At 39.2% G+C, this 19,903-nt stretch overlaps 1 protein-coding gene and 1 long non-coding RNA gene across 6 annotated transcripts in view; one reads left to right on the forward strand and one right to left on the reverse strand.

The window, feature by feature from the left end:
- Positions 1-19,903, forward strand: part of ATAD1 (ATPase family AAA domain containing 1) — a 74,249-nt gene that overhangs the window by 20,663 nt on the left and 33,683 nt on the right. For 2 of the 4 annotated variants that reach the window (XM_082721041.1, XM_082721043.1), the window contains one exon: positions 11,785-11,956. In XM_082721041.1, coding sequence (XP_082577167.1) covers positions 11,795-11,956 — 162 coding nt within the window. In that variant the 5' untranslated portion in view covers positions 11,785-11,794. Of the gene's footprint in view, positions 1-8,265; positions 9,064-9,424; positions 9,497-11,784; positions 11,957-19,903 lie in introns of those variants that run through there. The other 2 variants (XM_082721042.1, XM_082721040.1) reach the window with 2 other exon arrangements.
- Positions 2,542-8,135, reverse strand: LOC309859867. 2 transcript variants are annotated; one of them, XR_014308979.1, is made up of 4 exons: positions 8,006-8,135; positions 7,533-7,665; positions 4,249-4,343; positions 2,542-2,834 (listed from the first exon to the last, which is right to left on the reverse strand). It is a non-coding gene; the product is annotated as an uncharacterized lncRNA (long non-coding RNA). The 2 variants fall into 2 exon arrangements; XR_014308980.1 differs by lacking the exon at positions 2,542-2,834 and adding an exon at positions 3,140-3,409.

Raw genomic sequence — 19,903 nt, forward strand, 5'->3', positions numbered from 1 at the left:
TTTTACATTAACCACACTTCTTTTTTAAAAAAGTTCTTGATATAGGCCTTAGTATATTGGTATTTAATGCCTTCTTGCATTTGCTTTCTCTCTAGTACCATTTTTGCAAGCCTTGGCAACATTCTTAGTAGCCAGCTGGTCTTTCCACAAAAGAAGGGCATGGTTTCTCCAGGCCTGCCCTCCTACTGTTATTCTCTACTTGTCATACATGAACAGGGTAGAGAAAAGCAGACCTCCTCCATCTTTACCATCTGACCTTAAGACTGGGATAGGGATGGAGATGAGGGTAGGGATAACTGTGGCTAAGTCCTTGAACTTAAAGGAACTGAACTCTTCCAGACATACAGTGATCAATTATCTTATAGTTCAAGCATACAAATGTGAAACCACATTGTGACCCAACTATGACTGGTGGAATGGGGGCCGGCAAATCTTCTTGGAAACCTTCATCACTTAATATTTTAAACTATACTCCCAAACCTAGCAAACCTATTCAAATTTAGCCTTCATTTGTTGGGTCCAAGGGGGGAAGAAATTCAAAGAAGTTGCTTCACACTCAGGTCAGAGAGAATCACAGAATCACGGAATGACGAAGCCTGTAGAACTAGCTCAGTTCTAGAAGTGGTGACCCAGAAAAGTTATCCAACACAGGACAGGCCACAGAGCGGGCTCTTTCATTTAGTATTATCAGAATTTCTCAAATACTATACTCAATAATCTGCATCTTGCATGCTTGAAACTATTTCGCGAGAGGCCGTTTTTGTACCTGACACTCTGAACTTGGCAATACTTTCCTGTGTTGGGTACAGAGACAGAATTTGGAGACGGTCATTAAAACAAAATACCCTAGACCCCCACCTTCCTATCAGATGAGGAAGAATGTTCCCAGAGAGGTTTCTGGTTGTCTCCTGGTTTTGCTACATGTGCAAGTTCACATGCTGGAAACGTTTATGATTCACTTAACTGAAGAAACAGGATGACTTACTCTTTCCCCTTGCCCCACTTCAAAAAAAAAGAACAATTAATGTATTTCATGACTTTAGACACCACTCAAACTGTTTCCTTGTCTACCTCCAAGAGTTCTAGGAAAGGAGTGGGGGGAGGCTCCTTAAACACTAGCCCATGAGGACAACATGATAACAGACTATGGAAAGCCGGTCCATCTAGCCCAAGTGGGACTGAATGATGGACAGATTGGAATGTGGAAGGTGGAACACTGTCCAGCTTGAGATTCAAGATCATCTAGACAAAATTCTCATGTTGCTTTCAGCCGAACAGAATCCTTAGCATATCTTCTGCTTTGTGCACAACACCATGGTGGGGTGGGGGAACACTGCTGGAGGGTCAATCTCTTTGTCTCCTTTCCTTAATTGTCCCCTGTGTGCTCCCCCACATATATACACCATCTACCTGAGAACATAGGAGACATAAAGAAACAGGTATGGGCCATGCCTCTGGTACTGGCCTCGTTCAACACTGACAGCTCTCAGAATGGCTCTGGAATTTAAACTTAATCAGTGGTGGACTGGAAAGGAGAAAAGTGTATGCAACTCTATCAGGTATAGTGTTCTGAAGTTGAATGCATCTTTGAGCACAGCCGACTTAATTTGTTTCCTGTACTTCTGTGACTCAAGTTACAGGCTTTTCTTTCTTTCTTTTCTTACTTTCACCTTTGTTTTGTTTTTCTGGTTCCAGAAACACTGACAATAAAAAGATGAGAAGGGTGATTTTAATGTTAGCTTGACAGTACACTATTGTGGGGCCTCTCTAGGGTGAAAGAAGAAGGTCTAGTATAATCTCCCTCTTAAGCATCTAAAATCAGCGAGGTTTGACCTTATCTTTGCTTTTGAAAGCCACGTACTCTGTCTCTAAACAGGATATAGCATTTCTTTTGCTCAGGAAAACTCCCTCAATTTTAGAAGCATTTCCATGAGTTGTACATAGTTAATTTTTTTAAATATGTTGTGCTCAGATAAATTATTATAATAATTATAATAAAATATGTTTATAACTATATTATAAATTTATATAATAAAATTTATATATAATTTACATATATACTATAAATAAATTATAAATATAAAAATATTTACAATTAAAATTATTATAAAATTAAATTTTATACAAAGAATAGCAGCTCTGATATTATGATAGTTCCCAAGTGTACTAAGAAAGCTGTAGTTTGCAAAGAAAAGATAAGAGAGGCACATCTCTCGACCTCTAAAATCTCTAATCTGGCTCAACATCCCACCTTCACCCACTGAACCCATCTCTTTCTTGTGCACAACCTACCTAATAATCTAAGAGAGGAAGTTTTCCCTAAACGAATAATAAATGGGAATGAAATACAGGATAAACCTTTAGCTTTAAAAAAAATCAATATCCCTGTGAGGACTTGCATTTTTATAAGATGTTTTAGTCTTTAGAACTCCATGAAAGCAGAACTGTAAGCTCGATAAATGGCTGTTATTAGACAGATGGGAACAGCAGCCAATGTCAATAATGGTCTTCAGTGAACTGAGAAATATCCAGATAGCTATGTTCATGGATGGATCAATATTTTAAATTTAATTGTTGGTGGCCCTAAGGATGGAATCTTATAGGTTTTATATAACTATCAAAAATGGTTTATTGACTACTAATCAGTAAGAGTCAGCCAGAGGGCTGTATTAAGATTGAGAATGAGAGAAGCAAGAGGTCAAAGAGAGAGGCATGATCTCTTCACCAGTCAGTGGAAACACTGCCAAACAAGATGCTATGGTTAGAACCTCGAGAGGTGAAGTCTTCATGCAAATATTGTGGAGATGGGAAGGAATCTTTGTCCTTACAGACTTCTGGAAAGGAAGGAACATCATTTCATTGTATTAAAAACATCAGTATTAAAGACATCAGTGTTACAGTGCATTTTTATTGAGTACTTGCTAAGTGCCAGGCATAGAGCTCAACACCTTCCTGACACTGTCTCATTTAATTTTCAATGCAACTCCATGGCATGCATATTGCTCCCATACTAAAGATGGGGAAGTTGAGGCTTAGTAAGCTTAATAAATGGCCCAGAGGTCATAGAGCTAGTAAAAAAAAAAAAAAAAGATGATGCATTCAAACCCAGTTCTGTTGGACTGCAGTATATATGGTGTGTTTTTTTTTTTTTAAAGATTTTATTTATTTAAATGACAAAGTCAGTGAGAAAGAGAATACAAACAGGCGGAGTGAGAGAGGGATAAGGAAGCATCTCACCAAGCAGGGAGCCCAATGTGGGGCTCATTCCCAGGACCCTGGGATCAAGACCTGAGCTGAAGGCAGACGCTTAATGACTGAGCCACCCAGGCACCCCTGCAGTGTCCATGTTCTCAAATCCTATAAGTACCAAGGATGGAACTGCTCTCTGGTGGACACATCAGGAATGGACCTATCACAACAGGGCAATAATATTCCTATGGTCAGTAAAAAGACTTGATTCCACATCTCCTATCCTTGAGCCATACATCTTTCCTTCCTTTTTCTCCCTTGGTCAGGTTAAACCTATAAGAATGGAGCCTAAAAAGCCCCATTAGATATGTCAGATTTGGGGGGGATTGGTTAATTAAAACATCCATTGAGAGTGGAAGGATGGATGAAATAGGTGAAGGGGATTAAACTTCTGTTTTTAACATAAGTAGGACATGGGGATGAAGGTATGGCACAGGAAATATAGTCAACAATATTGTAATGACCTTGTATGGTGACAGATGGTGACTATGCTTACTGCAGTGAGCACGGTGGAATGTATAAAGTTGTGGAATCACTATGTTGGACACCTGAAACTAATATAACGTTTGTGTGTCAATTACATTTACGTAAATAAAGAAGTATTTGTTAAGCCCCTCCTATGTCCCAGGCATCCTTTCTCCTCAAGAAGTTCACATCAGATAAAAGAATACAGAAACTTACACCCCAATTAGAATTCTGTGACATGAACCCTGTGTTGGTTCTCAATAGGGTGAATTACGAGGGCAAACAGAATAGACACAGATTTTGGTGGTTTTTGTGCTTAGAAAAGGTGATCTCAAATATTTCTCCTCCATTTTAGTTTCATGGAAGTTTCAGGGTTATGACTTACTCACACTAATAGAGAAAAGGAAGGGAAAGGGGGTTTTACGCAATCTTGATTTTTAGAATGTTAAGTACCAGCACACATTCTTTTCCAAATACTTTCAAGGGCATTTTCCTCGAATCAGGTAAACGAGAGCAAGCAAGTGGCCTACTTACAGCAATAAGTGCTCCAGGTCATAAAGCATGGGAAGCCAACTGCATCCTGGAAACCACAGCATCTGGTCCTGTTTTACGCTTCATCTATCAATCTGCTGTTACAGAAATTGAGAATCAATGTTTCAACTACTGTTCCTTCCATTTTGGCTGATGAATTCACATCTTTGTCATTCTCACCCAATCCCATGCATCCCCTCTCCCATTGAAGAAAAGCATATGGAAGGTATTTATGAAGGTCCTAAATGAATCCTAGGGAGATTACTCTTTCATCTACGCTTTAAAACTTTTGCTAATGAGTCTATAGTGGGATTAGCCCCCTTCCCAAGCAATTCCCGTTTGATCCTTCCTGACTTTCCGCAGATAGTATCACTCGAGCAGTATATTTTTAGTACTGTATTAAAGCTAAACAACAAAACATTGCAGATTTAAAATATCCAAGTTCTAGACAATCTTTATTGCTAGCATAAACTGTAAAAAAGTCCAGTTGGCAGTAGTGCTTAAGAAAAAGGACTATGCAGCGATGTAAGACGGTGGCTTAGTGTGACCCTAATAACATTAGGAAATTACACATGCCTACATTTTAAATTATGTGTAAATTTTTTAAATGAAGAAGCAAGAAAAGTAAATTTGAAACATGTTCTTTGAACTTTGCTATATTGCATCTGTTGGCTCTCTGTGCTTTTTATAAAATGGAGCTATCAATTCATCTTTCCACTCCTTCCATTCTGTTGAAATTTTAATTTTCCATTACTTTTGCCTCTGTGCCATCTTATTCTTTCTATTGGAGCTTCAAGCACTTAATGTCAGTCTTTCTTGGTGCTTTTCTGGCTTCAGGTACAGCTTCCTATTCTGGCTTCACTTTTCCTTCTCCAACCCTCCTATTTAACTTGTCAAAACAATAATGAAGATTATTCTTTCTGATGAAATATTTTTAAAAAAACCAAGGCTACCAAGTGCCTATTGTACTGGTATAATTACTGCTATGTAATTCTACAAATTTGTTGAAATTCTGCTCTTTCTACATCACTGCCAAGAGAATCATTTCTAACGAGTAACAAGTAGGGTCCGGTGTAGTGTGCCTAGTTACCCAACAATTTCGGATTTTTCCTTCCAAAGAGATTTTATTCTGAATCTCAATGTGAGACACCCTTGCCTTGATTTTTTTAATATACACCAGCTGACTTAATGGTTCAGCTGGCCAGACAGGCTTTTGGAGATGAAACACAGAGGTTTTTGTAAAAACACATCTAAAATCCTCACTGACTAGGGTAGTTTTTCAAAATGTGACCCCAAACTACCTACATCCAAACCATCTTAGATGCTTACTCAAAATTCAAATCCTCAAAACCTAGAGCAGTCATTTACTCCCATTTAGGAGCATCTAAAGCTATAACGTAGGAATCTCCATTTTTGCCAAGTTGTCCAAGTGAACAGACCCACAATGAAATCTGAGAACCCCTAATACAAGGAATCCCTTCCCCTTCAGGGTCCAGTGCAGAGATTCACCTTGGCTGCAGAGCAAATTAATCACACTCCCAACCGACTAACAAATGTAAGGGATAATTCAGTTCCAAGTAGCAAGAACTGCCATGAACTGTTTTAGGAAGCATTGGTAAAAACAAAAACAAAACAAAAAACAAACAACCCCACCCAAAAAAACAGAAACCAAAAAAACCCTCAAAACCCAACATTCTATAATAAATGTAATAATCATTTTTAATATCTTGACTCTAACATTCACAGTGGGAAGGCCCAGAAAGTCTACAAAAAAGTCCATTGTTATAATTTCCTGATTAATATTATACACAATGAATTATTTATTGGGCCCCTACTGTGGGCCAAATATGGTGTTTTGTGCTGCCAGGAATTATATAAAGCTATCCTGGGATGAAAAGCATATGTTCACTCCATTCTATTCTGGAAGAACTTAGCTGACTTAGTGATAGCTGGAAATGAACATGCATGGTATGTGAGAAGACAGTAATTTGTGTCTTAGGACCCAGACATAAGAGCTTTCTTGAGAATTTGCTAAATGAAAATTAGATCCAAAAGGTACAGGTGCAGGTACTTGGTTTATAGCCAAACCACTGGAAAAGAAATGAGCAGGGAATTTATTTGGGGGCATGCAGACTCTTGCATATTTTACCCAACAACTTCCTGTACAATCATAGTCCAGGTGAATTGAGACTAAATGCAATCATATCAGGAGTTCCACCTCTAGAATCCATGTAAGATGTCCTTAATAGATCAACTCCTCATGGTTTGCCTAAGACTTTATCTGTTTTAGCAACCAAAGTCCTACAGTCCAAAAACCCACTTAGGGGGTAGACTGAGTAGACTGGCCACCCTGGTCCTCGGCATAAGGTCCTTAGTTGCTGCATTTTCAATAAGCAAATAATGGAAGTCCATTACCGTCTTGAATTTCTCAGCTCACTTTCCTTACTTGTGAGCCTATCCTAGTCACGTAAAGTTCTTTCCCTCAGTAATCTCTGCCTTTTAGCTCTGTCAATTCCTGTTCCCAGGAGCATCCCAATGACTCAGACTGAGGATAATCTCAGGGAACCAATGGAGAGTCTCTTCCAAGTCTACTTCCAAGACTATTGAGCAACCATGGTTTTGTTTTGGTTTGGTTTGGTGAACACTGTCCTGATCTCATAACCATCCTGTTCTTCCCAAAGTTCTATAAACTCTCTAAACGAGTCTAGTTCTCTTAAACCTAGCTTCGTATCATTCAGTATTAAATTCCATTCTGATTCTTGTTAATGAATCCAATCATAGTTTTAAAAATATTTACACATGTCTGCCATCCCATCCTCACCCTTTAAAGACTTACGATTTGGTCATTTCATGATCTTTCAACTGGACTTAAAGAGAACTGGTATTAAATTATTATCTCAAAGAGAAAGTGTAAAGGGTAGGGTCTGAATCAAATTTGGTTCCAGTAACATTTGCCACTTAGTTGCACAAACTTAGGAAAGTTTCTCTCCCCAAGTCTCAAAATCTGCTCATCTAGAAAAACAGAAAATCATGACTACTTAAGAGGACTGCTTTTTGGAGGAATTTAGGTTATGGATGTGAAACACACAGAAACAGATCGCGGGACCACCTGGCAGGGATTCAATAAACTGTAACTATTAACCTTACTACGGCACCATAAGCTTGTAAAAAGGGCAGCATACATTAACTCCCACAATCAGGCCACAGGATTTTAGACATCAAAGACGATGTCTAAAGCAGAAAGGCACAAACTGCCTTCCCGAGCAGGGTAGTCTTGACGCCTCTACCTGGAGGAAGCGATGCTTCTTCTATCTGGAAACAGTGGCTAATATCATCTCGCCCCCTGGCAGTCTGTGTGTTCAAGAGGCGCTAGGCTTTCAGGTTTGCTCCCTTGGGACCTCTTGGGTCACGTCTCTCATTCTGGAAAGGGGAAGGTGTAGAAGAAAAAGGGAAGTCACTGAAATGCAAATCCTGCCACCAGATAACCTATTCCGTCCCGACTTGGCAGTCCTGCTTGGGTGGGCTGCAAAGTCCTTTCATGCGGCTTTCAAGCGCCACCCCCAGGTGTTTGTCAGAGCGGAGACGGGGAAGGAGGGTGAGCTCACCCTAGAAACTGAAAGGCAGATGGTGAGGGGTGGGGGGTGGCCATGCGCGTCAGCACTAGCTAAAGGACAGACTATTGGTGTGCACGCGGGGTGAGGGGCAAGGGTCGGGCGGAAGGCTCCAGGAGGAGTCAGGGGAGAACTCTGCGGGGACGCACGGCATTTCTTCGCACACTGGAGCAGGCTCCCCGATTTGTCAGCGTCGCGCCCGGAGCCCGCGATCTCGGCAGGGGACTCCTGTAATCGATTAGCGCCTTCCCCTATCCCATCCCAGGAGCTAAACTCAGAACCAAGGCGAGCGCTGCCCGCCGACGCACCTGCTTCGCGGAAAACCTCAGGCCCCTCCCGCCCCGCGTCCCCGCCCCCGCCTCGTCTGAAACCCGGAAGCGCGCCCCCTCCTCGCCGACGGCTGTGGTCGGCGCATGCTCCGTGCGAGGGGACGGGGGCAGGGCTCCCGCCGGAAGCACTCTCTCTCCGGCGACCTTTCCTTCCCGTGTGAGGCTGGTTGAGGGCTCCTGCCGCTTCAGCGTCCGCCCCGGGGTGAGTAGCGGGGTTCTCCCGGGCCTCGTGGGGCGGACGCGGGAACCCGCTGAGCTCCCTTGGGGACCGGCTGGGATCTGGGAGGCCGCGCGAGGAAGGTCACGGCGCCTTCCTCCCACGCCCGTCGTCCGTGCCGCCCCGGCTTCCCGCAGCCCTTGGTATCCCGCAGATTAACCTCCAAGGGCGTCCCGGGCCTCGCCTTGGCTTCCGGCCCGTCCTAGGCTCTTAGGTCTTCGTTAGCGTCGTCTCCTCCCCACACCCCCCACGACGTAGGCCATTTACGAGGGACTTTCGGTAGACAGTCGGGTCGCCGCGGGGGCCTGGGGCGCCCCGGACGACCTCAGCAGCACGGGGGGTCCGAGGCGGAGGCGGCCGGATGGAGCCGGGTGTGACTGTCGCACAGGCACTGCCACCCCCTAGTGCAGAGGCGGAGGCGGTTCTTCGGGCCGGGGCATTCGCAGAGGATGGTGCTGTTAATAATAACCTGTCCTTTATGGAGAGGTTGGCAGTCATTGTGACAGGCTGTGTTCCTAGGGCCTTGTTGCCCTCGAGCCTGGGACTTTGGGGTTGAGAAAAACTTTTCCTACAACCTTGCAGTGAATTCGGACAGAAACACCATACTCTCACCATACTCTCGGTCCCTAACCGAGATCCGTAGATTGCTCATGGACGAGGGGTACGATTTCTAAAGTTTTCTGCCCTGGGACGGAGAACTCTCTTAAATGAAAACTGTCTGGTGCCTTGTTTGCCTGACATGTAACTGTGCATTGCAGGGTTTTGCCCTGTTACTTAGTTGTACGTAACAGCGTCCGTATGTCTGTACATATTTGTGTATTTTGTTGATTTTTAATGTTTGCTTATACAAGACTGAAATACATTCCCTACCATCGGGTGCACACGCCGCTTTTGTTGTGTATTCTGTTGCAGTGCTGCTTGCTTACATTGCAGGTAGATCCATGTCCTATGAATGATAGATGACTGGACAATAAAGTATATACGGTTACAACCTACAAGGAGGGCTTTCGGTTTCATTTCAGGATTTTAAAGTCATTGTGAAAGACGGACTACTGGTTTAAGCGATGCCGTAGGTCTAGAGTACTCTCCTGCAGGTACTAATATAAATATAGGAAAATGTATAGGTAACAGGTTTGATGTCTTGAAATTTTTTATAGGATTAAAAACTCTCATTGCCTCGACGACTGGAATGTACTGAAACTTGCCCTAGTTGTTCATGTAGTTCCGTGAACATCCAGTAGGTGGCGGTTCTATCACTACTAACTCAAACTTTCAAATAAACGAGAACGTTTTACTCGAATATCACGAGTTTTCACAGATTAAGTGAATAAAACCTTGATTTTGCCTATTGGTTTGTCTCCATCTGTGAATAATATCCCCGCGTAATGATGTCACATCTTCCAGCTGCATTTTCGAATTTACTCTGTTGGAATTAAGGGTAGAGAAGTCAATTTTTTACTTTTAAGAAGTGGACTATTGTTAACTTACCTTTAGGAATCCATGCTGATGGATGTAAGCACACTTGGATTTGCTGCATGAGGAGAGACTTTAATTAGATGGCTTTTCCTCCCTGGCTCCATTTTTAAAGATATAATTAATATAATAACTGAATTGTGTGTTCCTTGAGGACAGTAATTTTATCTTAGCCCTTATTGTGTGCCCAGTATATAGTAGGCATTATAAGTACATGTTCAATAGGTGCTTAATGGTGTGATTAAATCACTTAATGTCCCTAGCTCAAAGGTTCTGTATCTGAAATGAAGGCTTTCAATTATTTTGTTGTTAAGTTTAAGTTAAATAACGTACTGTTGTGAAGTAAATGGGCCCTAGTAAGGGAGAAACAAAAATTTGGGGGGGGGGGTGGAAATCGTTCAAAGTCTGGCAGCATTTTTGTTGGAATAATTGAGTGGGAAGTGTTTCTGCAGTTGCAGTTTATCTGTTGAACAGATAATTACTGAATGTGTCTCTTGTATGTGACAGAAAGATGAAGAAGGTAAAGTTGGTTTTTGAAGTTTGGATAGAATTTGACTAATCCTAGATGAAGGGAGAGAAATGTCCTATCCAGGGTACCAGGCAAATACAGTGGAGGGAAAATACACATGGCATTTTCCGACACCAGCCACTCCAGCTATTGAAAGTTCTTGTTGAGAAGTGTTGAGAAGTAAAATGCTTAAACGTTACTCTTTGAGGCTAGGTTAGGGTAGTCTTGAACACTTGGCAGTCTTGTAAAGGGAAAGCTTTGAAGTCTTTTTATCAGAGAGAAGTATATACTCTTGAATGGAAGGAGGGAGGGATCTAAGAAGGAGGGAATCTAAAAGGGAATCTAAAAATTCTTGGAACTGTTCCAGAGGGTGGGAGGGGAAGACGATTTTTAATTGAATAGTAGTACTGACAAAGGAAACTAATTTTGGTGGAGGAAGGACCATAGATAGGAATCTATGCAGTTCCTAATTTTTACCCATGACTGAGCCATCTGTGCAAATTCTGGTTTATTCCTTTTCACATGAGTGCAGAATATATTCTCTCTCTTTCTGACATAGCATAGCACTCAGCTTAGTCTTGTACCATGAGAGAAAAATAGCATTATTTGAATTTGAGATCCTGTCTTCCAAAATGTGACGGTCCCGTCGTCCGTAACAACCTTATTGTTTGGGGTAGTTATTGCCTTATTGACGGGTGTCCATGCCTTCTGCCAGTCTGTATGAGATCGAGGTATCTGCTCAGAAATATAGGTAAAAGTAGGCATGCTGCCTTTTTTTTTCTGTCTTCGGTGACTACTGTATTCTTGTGGTTTAAAAATGTTTGAAGATTCTAGTGCTTCACATTTAGCTGGGTGGTTGAAACCAATAGGATGGCTCAAAACATTTAATGTCACTTATTAATAGAGAAAATGGCATGTTTAAATTTAAGCAGGCCTCGAAAACCTGAAACGTAAGCCTGAGGAAAAAGCAAGTCTGTTCAGTTTTAGTTTCACTCAAAAATTGTTTGTTGTACATTGTACTTAGGGGAAATTCCTACTGTCACGTTAGTAAGGTATTTCATTGTCTGGCTGCCTTTCTTCAGTTGAATTAGTGTTCTGGTCAATATATCTCTAGGTTTTCTGAAATAGTTATTTTAAAACTGTTAAAAGAGTAAATACCATAAGATGTTGACTGCATTGTTGCAGAATTATTGTTTACTTCTATGAGCTTTAAGGAAAATTCATTAAAAAGTCCATTAAACCTCAGTTTTTGGTATGTTCATTTTTCCTTAAAACACTTAGGCAGGTAATGTTGAATTTGACTAGAAGTTAGTTTTTCTTGCTAAGTTTAAGCTACTTATTATCAGTCTCCCAATTGTAATGAATCTAGTAATTTAGTGACATTTCTGTTTGTTTTTTAAGGTTAATCAAGATGGTACATGCTGAAGCCTTTTCTCGTCCCTTGAGTCGGAATGAAGTTGTTGGTTTAATTTTCCGTTTGACGATATTTGGTGCAGTAACATACTTTACAATCAAATGGATGGTAGATGCAATTGACCCAACCAGAAAGCAAAAAGTAGAAGCTCAGAAACAGGTATGGCTGAAACATTTGAGGATCACTTTTTCTTGGAGCTAGCTGGTATTTTTCCATAAAACCAAGGATATGGTAGAATTATAAATTAATGAGAAGTTCTCTAAGACCCATGTGAAAATGTGTTTGAATGTCCTGTTTAATTTCATTATTCCTAAAAAAAAAATTGTTTTTCAAATCCTTTCTGTGTAATTTATTAGAATAAAAAGGGGTGAAAATAAAGATAATCCAATATTTTGTTGTGAACATCTTCATTAGAATTTTTTTGTCAGCTAATGAGTGAAGGAATCTAGGTAAAAGTTTTCAACAGACTAATCAAAACAGTTTACCTTTAGTAATGGTATGCATTTTGCTTTGCACAACATTTTAAGTGTTGGTAATACTAATCAGCTGTCTTACACTTGCAAACTCACTAATTTCTAAATTAAATTACTAATGTTATTACTATAAGTAGGTTTATTTTTGGTTTTTGGTGTTTTTTCTTTTTTTCAATAACTGCCTCTTGTAGTCATTTTCTTATTAGTCCGATATATCTGTTTTGGTTTCTGTTCTTTCTCAAAAACATAAAAGACTTAAAGAAGCCTTTTAAGTTCTCTTGCTATTTGAGGGCAAGATGTTCGTGTTCATTGATTTTTAGATTTGTTCTGTGTGTTGTAACTGTGATGCATTCAGTAAATAAACATTTACTGAGCTCCTAGCAAATTCTTGGTGCCAAGGATAAAAGATAGCTAAATCTTGTTCTTTCAAATACTATAGGCTAGTGTGGCAGACCAGGATGTCAGTAAGTGACTGCTTTAGGGTGCTATGCATAGTTCTTAAATCAGTGAAAATCACAGTTTTGCAAATACTGCTTACTGTTCATATCCAAAAAGCAATTTGAACAGTTTTGAGTTTGTTCCCTGAATTTGATTATAAAATAGGTGACTCGGGGTCTAGATTATGTCATAATATCTGTCAATTTATAACTCTCCGAGAAGTCTGACCAGTGCAGTGTATGTATGTTTTAATTAAGTATATCCATGTGTCAGCTGAAGTGCAGCTTTCCCTGCCACCCACATGATGCAAGTTGAGTCCGAGGTCAGGGTACTGGTAAGTCATACCATTTTCAAAAATTTCAAAAGCAAAGATGTGACTATTAAAACAGAGAGTTTTGTTTATTTTCTTGGCTTCTAAGAGCTCCTGGAACGTACCTATGGAAGATGTAGAAAGCCAGACAAAGGTATTAAATAATACATGAATTGTTACCTTTAAGCCTTTATTAATAATCGTGTGCATAGTATTATAAATATCAGTACACGAAGTGTTAGATTGTATGTCTGTCCTCATAAGTGTCCATGGTGGGATTAAAAAGACATGCCCATGATAATATAAATTATAGTAGCATATTCTGATTGCTTAATGAGTAGACAAAAACTATATGGCATTTAGAGGAAGGAGCAGTCACTAATGATTAAGGTAGTTGAGTGTGGCCACTTAAATAGGCAAGGACAATTTGGAGTAGAAAGGAGATCTTGAACAGAATCTTGATGGTTGTAGGAATAGCAAGACCTGTTGCAAGAACAGTAAATAGACTAGTCAGATTGGAATAGAGTGTTTAAGCAACTAGCTAGTAGGCCTTGAAGGGCGAGGTAAGGGAATAAAGTGTAAAGTCAGGGGAAAAGACCTCTACTTTCCCTTACCCTGTTCTTTTTGGTGGGTGGACAGAGGCTGATAAAAATTCCACAGCATTTTGTAAGTCCTTATTAACCAAGAACGAAGCATGTTGTTTGCTTGGTGAGGGGCTCTAGCCTCTCTGATAGCCTTCCTCTGTTCCATCCCTACCTCCCTGGCCAGCTACTGAAATACCCTATTGACCAGTTGAAGTCCTCTAGATAGGCAGTGTTAAACTACTCAACTGTCAAACTACCTATTAAAGATTTTTGAGTAGGTGAGTGATAGGCAAAGGCATGTTTTAAGGATAATTAACGTCACAGTATTATATAGCAGGAACTGGGGTTAAGGAGACTAGAAGCAAGTTCTGTTGCATAGACTTAACCAGACTGCAGTAGGCCTAGCAAAGACGTAGAATAAGGGGGTGACGAAAGGAATGGAGCAGGTGAAATAGACCAATAAGAATGGATGCTGGCAGGACTTCATGATGATATGGGAAAAGAAAAAGGACATCTTAACAAATGAATCCAGGATTTGTTTGGAGTCCTCGAAGACTCAGTATCTTTCATAGAGGTTTAGAAACTGATAGATGGGCAAGTTTATGGGAAGATGATACTTGATTTGGGCACATTGAGTTTGTGTTGGGGATAGGCATCTAGGGGTAAATGTTTATCTAGCTGTTAATCGTAGGTCTAAGTCTCAGAGAAAAGGTCAGTCCACAGAGGTTCCTCATCAGATGCTCAGAAGTTATTGGGCTTATTAGAGAAGTGAACTCAGCTGGGATACAGTAGGCCCCGGGATTATTCTTACGTAGATCAAGATCATTTGTGGGGTTTTCCTCACCTCCTCCTACCACCATCAGCATTTATACATTCAAATATTGAGTGTAATTGTGAAGAGGATAAATGCTGATAACTTTATTGGGAGTGAGGAGGTCTCTAAAGGAGGTGCCAAACACCATAAATAGTAGGCTGAAGACTAAGCCTTCATTTAGGGAATGGAAGGATGAAGTGAAGCCAGTGGAGAATGAACAGGTCAGTTGGGATAACTGATCTTCCTGCTAAAAACAACTAAATGATCTAGATAAAATATTTTTTTAAGTCTTCTTAAAGGTATTAATGAGCTGGCAAGAAAGTAAGAAACTCAGATAAAAAATACTGAAGGCAAAGATTGGAAAAGATAACATGAACTTGATGGCCAGCTTTCATTTGAAAGCTGGAGGGATTTCCCGAAGCTACTGAATTTGGACTTATGTTTTTATGGCTCAGAGGAGCTCAGGATACAAAGCACAGGACCATTCCAGGGTAGGGTGTCTCATAGATAATACTCCCATACATCTTTGACTCCAAAAGACTGCACCCTCTTTGGTAGTTCATCTAAAGATAAAGATGTAAGAATGGTTTGAAAAGAGAAATTTTAAGCGGTATACTACTAGTTGAAGTGACACATACGAAGTATAGACACAGGAAGGTTGAAAGTGAAAAGATGGAAAATGCCTATACCATACAGAGAGAAAGCTGAACAAAAATAAACTTCAAGGCAAAACACTGTTAGAGTAAATAAGGTTCATTACAGAGTGATTAAAGATTCAGTTCACCAAGAGATAGAACATTTCTATATTTGTATACATCATTAATATAGCCTCAAAATATATAAGGCAAAAAACTGATAAAACTATAGGGAGAAATAACATATATGTCATCTTGGTGGGAGGTTTTTAACATTGCTTTCAGTAACTGGTAGAGTTAACAAGAGTTCAGTGTAGTTAACATATAGTGTTATATTAGCTTCAGGTGTAAAAATAATAGTGATTCAGCAATTCTATACATTATTCAGTGCTCGGCTTGGCAAGTGTGCTCTTAATCCCACCATTCCCATCCACCCACCTCCACTCTGGTAACCAGTTTTTTCTCTAGCTTTTGAATTGGATTATTTGGGGGGGGGGGTTGTTGAGTTGTACAAATTCTTCATATAATTTGGATACTAACCTTTTAGCAGATATGTAATTTGCAAATATCTTCTTATTCAGTAGATTGTCTTTTAGTTTTGTTGATTACTTCCTTTTTTGCTGTCCAGAAGCTTATTTTGATGTAGCCAGATGAAACTTTTTCTTTTTAATGGTAAAGATACAGCAGATTACATAAGTAACAGCATTATCTAGTGGCCACATATAGTATATTGTGCGTCAAAAAATGCTGGGTATGTATCTTGGGGTGCCTGGGTGGCTCAGTTGCTGGGTGTCTGCCTTTGGCTTGGGTACTGATCCCCAGGTTCTGGGATGGAGTTCCACATCAGGCTCCCTGCTCCACAGGGAGCCTGCTTCTCCCTCTCCCATTCCTCCTGTTTGTGTTCCCTCTCTCACTGTATTTCTCTCTTTCAAATAAATAATTTTTTTTTTTTAATGCAGGGTAAGTATCTAAAAAGCACCATAAGATTTGCGAAATTTAACTAGATACTAAGTTGTAAAGCAGATGTCAAGTTTCAAAGCACAGGTAGCAAGTTCATTACATTCCCCATTTATGTTCTGCTCCTGTGCAGAACAGTAAGATCATTAAATATCCAGTAAGTTCAGAGAGTAAGAAACATCTCTAAAGAACTTTTAGGTAGAAAAAAACAATAGTAGAAATTAGAAAATATTTATGATGAGGGCGCTTGGGTGGCTCAGTTTGTTAAGCGTCTGCCTTCGGCTCAGGGCATGATCTCTGGGTCCTGGGATCAAGTCCCACAAGGCTCCCTGCACAGTGGGTCTGCTTCTCCCTCTGCCTGCCACTCCTCCTGCTCATGCATGCGTGTGCGTGTTCTCTCTCACTTTCAAATAAAACAATAAAATCCTAAAAAAAAGAAATGTCAAATTAAACAATATATTAGTGTTTAGAGAGAAATTTATGGTCTTGCTTGTTAGAAAAGGTAGAAAATTAATAAAGTAAATATCAAACTTAAGCTCAAGACAAGATTTTTAACAGAAACCATGGATAATAGAATGGAAATAATAGGAAGGCAAATTAATAGAAAATAGACTATACAATAAAGGGTGAATAAAAATATAGAAAATGAATAGACAGCAGAGAAAGCTAGTGAAACCAAAAAGTTGGTTATTTGAATATCCGGAAAAATTTGACAGTTCTGTAAAACCAGTAAAGAAGAAAATAAAGTCACCGATTAATATTACTAGGGAATGATAGAGGAGGCATAATGATGATGCTATAGACATTAAAATAAGGAAAATTAATAACTGCCAATAAATTTAAAAACCTTAGATGATACAGATAGACTCTTAGAAAAATATAAATTGCCATAACTGACTTAAGAAGTAGACACGAATATTTAGTCCCATACCTATGAAATAAGTTAATATTGGATATATATTTTGAAAAAGAATACCCCAGGCCCATAGAATTTTACTGGCAAATTCTAGCAACATATAAGGAACAAATTAATAATAACAATTTTATACAAACTCTAAAAAAGGAAAGAGCCACCAAATCTTTTTATGAGGGTAGCTTAATATTCCTAAAACTTGCAGTGGGCTATAAGTTATCTCAATTAAATGAATAGAAAAATCCTAAAATACTAGCAAGTTTTGAATTCAGCAGTTCATAAAAAAAGTTAACATATTACCAGTGGGATTTATTCCAGGAGCTTAAGGCTGGCTTCAATTGAGGAAAAAATATATTTATAATGTTCTATAATAACAGATTAAAGGATAAAACTATGATTATCTCAATAAATGCAGAAAAAGCCTTTGTTAAAATTAAAATATTCATTCTTTTTAGAAAAGCTCTTACTTAGTGAAGTAGGAATAGAAAATAATGTCTTTGCATCCAGATGGCCAACAGACACATGAAAAAGTGCTCCTCATAACTTGGCATCAGGGAAATACAAATCAAAACTACAATGAGATACCACCTCACACCAGTCAGAATGGCTAAAATTAACAATGGCTAAATTTTAACAATGGCTAAAATTACCGGGGTGTCCAGGTGGCTCAGTGGGTTAAAACCTCTGCCTTCAGCTCAGGTCATGATCCCAGGATCCTGGGATCGAGCCCCTCATCAGGCTCTCTGCTTGGCTGGGAGCCTGCTTCCCTTCCTCTCTTTCTGCCTGTCTCTCTGCCTACTTGTGATCTCTGTCTGTCAAATAAATAAATAAAATCTTAAAAAAAAAAAAAAAGACAATTATCATATGATCTCCCTGATATGAGGAATTTGAGAGGCAACGTGGTGGGTTTGGGGGGTAGGGAAGGAAAAAATGAAACAAGATGGGATCTGGAGGGAGACAAACCATGAGACTCTTAATCTCACAAAACAAACTGCAGGTTGCCAAGGGGAAGGGGGTAGGGAGAGGGTGGTTGGGTTATGGACATGGGGAGGGTATGTGCTATGGTGAGAGCTGTGAAGTACGTAACCCTAATGATTCACAGACTGTACCCCTGGGGCAAATAATACATTATATGTTAATTTAAAATTTTTTTTTTAAAAAAGAAGATAATGTCTTTAGCCTGATAAAATGAATTTACTGTAGGAAACATACTTCATGGTAAAAATTTTAAAGCATTTCCTTTATGATTAGGAGCAAGTCACGGGAGCCTCTTGTCATCACTTCTGTTCAGCATTTTACTGTTAATGTTGCATAAATCAAGAAAAATAAGAGGTAGAAGGATTGGAAAAGAAATTAAACAGTCATTATACACAGATAATATGATAATCTACATAGGAAGCAAAGTCTGTAGCTGATATGTTGGGGTTAATAAGGTTAAGTTTAAGGGCTGCTGGATATAAAAATACAGAAATCAGCTGTTTCTGCATACCTGTCACACTTTGAAAAGGCAACTTTAAATAAAGGTACTGTTTATAGTAGTGTCAAACATTTACAGTCACTGACAAACACAAGTTGTGCAACAAATTTTTAATGAAAATTATGAAACTATTGACGCTGTGCTTAATTCAATGCCAATAAAAAATATTGACAGGCTTTTTAAATTTTTTCCCTAAAATTTTTATGGAAGAATTTAAATTTATGTGTAGGCAAGATACTCTTGAAAAACAAGACATTAAAAAAAAAAAAAGATGTATATTGGGGAGGGAGTATTTGCCTTAATTTATATCAAAATGTATCATAAAGCTATAGTTACTGAAACAGTATGCTATTGGCACAGGGATGGATTGGCAAATTTAGCAGGATAGACTGCAGAAATAGACTTAGGCATACTTTGGAAACCTGATGTATGCTTTTTTTAATTATTGGAGAAAGGATAGACTTTTCAATAAATGGTAATTGGACAATTGGTTCTATGTGAGAGGGAATAAATTTTGATTTTTACTTGATACCATTTACAGTAATCTCTTTCTTGGATTAACAACTTGAATTTATTCATATAACTATTTACTGAGAACGTGTTTTGTGGTTCTTTTTACCTCATCTGTATATTTTAAAGATAACCTTTTAAAAAAATCTACCCAATTATTAATAAAATCACCCCCAAAAAGGCCAGAAGAATAGGAAAAAAAAAATAATAAGGTATTGGTACTAGTCTTTCCCACCTGAACACGCGTGAAGTGTACAGAACACTGCAGGCTGTAGTAGTCATTCATTATGGCAGTAAATTTCAACCGGAAGGCCTACATTCTGAAATAAGAATTAGGGGAAATTGGTGGGTATTGAATATAATTTTTAAAAGCCCCTCTTCGACTCTTAATGTCACAAAACAAACTGAGCATGGCCGGGGGGAGGGGGTAGGGAGAGGGTGGTGGGGTTATTGACATTGGGGAGGGTATGTGCTGTGGTGAGTGCTGTGAAGTGTTTAAACCTGGCGATTCACAGACCTGTACCCTTGGGGCTAAAAATACATTATATGTTTATAAAAAAATAAAAATAAAATAAAAAGCCCCTCTTCACTTTTTCTCTCCCACTATCTGGAAAATCATTTGTGTCAAGTCGTCAAAACCAAAGGAAGAGAAGGTTGCAAAAGAGAATTAGTTGTAGAGATTTTTTTTTTTAAGATTTTTTTTTTTTTTTTAAGTAATTTCTGCACCCAACATGGGGCTTAAACTCACAACCCCGAGATCAAGAGTTGTATGCTCTACCAACTGAGCCAGCCAGGGGCCCCAAGAGAATTAGTTGTAAATGCTGTGTTATAGAACGATCCAGGAGAAAAGGAGGACATAAAGAATTCAATCAAAGAAAGTGATCCATAAATTTAGCAAAATCAGAGCATTTCCATTCACTGGGGACAGCAAGTACAATGTGAATTTAAAAAGGTGGTTATTCCAGAGTTTGCTAGCAGAAAGTTGAAGAGGGAAA

The sequence above is a fragment of the Mustela nivalis genome (genome assembly GCF_964662115.1).
Source record: "Mustela nivalis genome assembly, chromosome: 2".
Lineage (NCBI taxonomy): Eukaryota > Metazoa > Chordata > Mammalia > Carnivora > Mustelidae > Mustela > Mustela nivalis.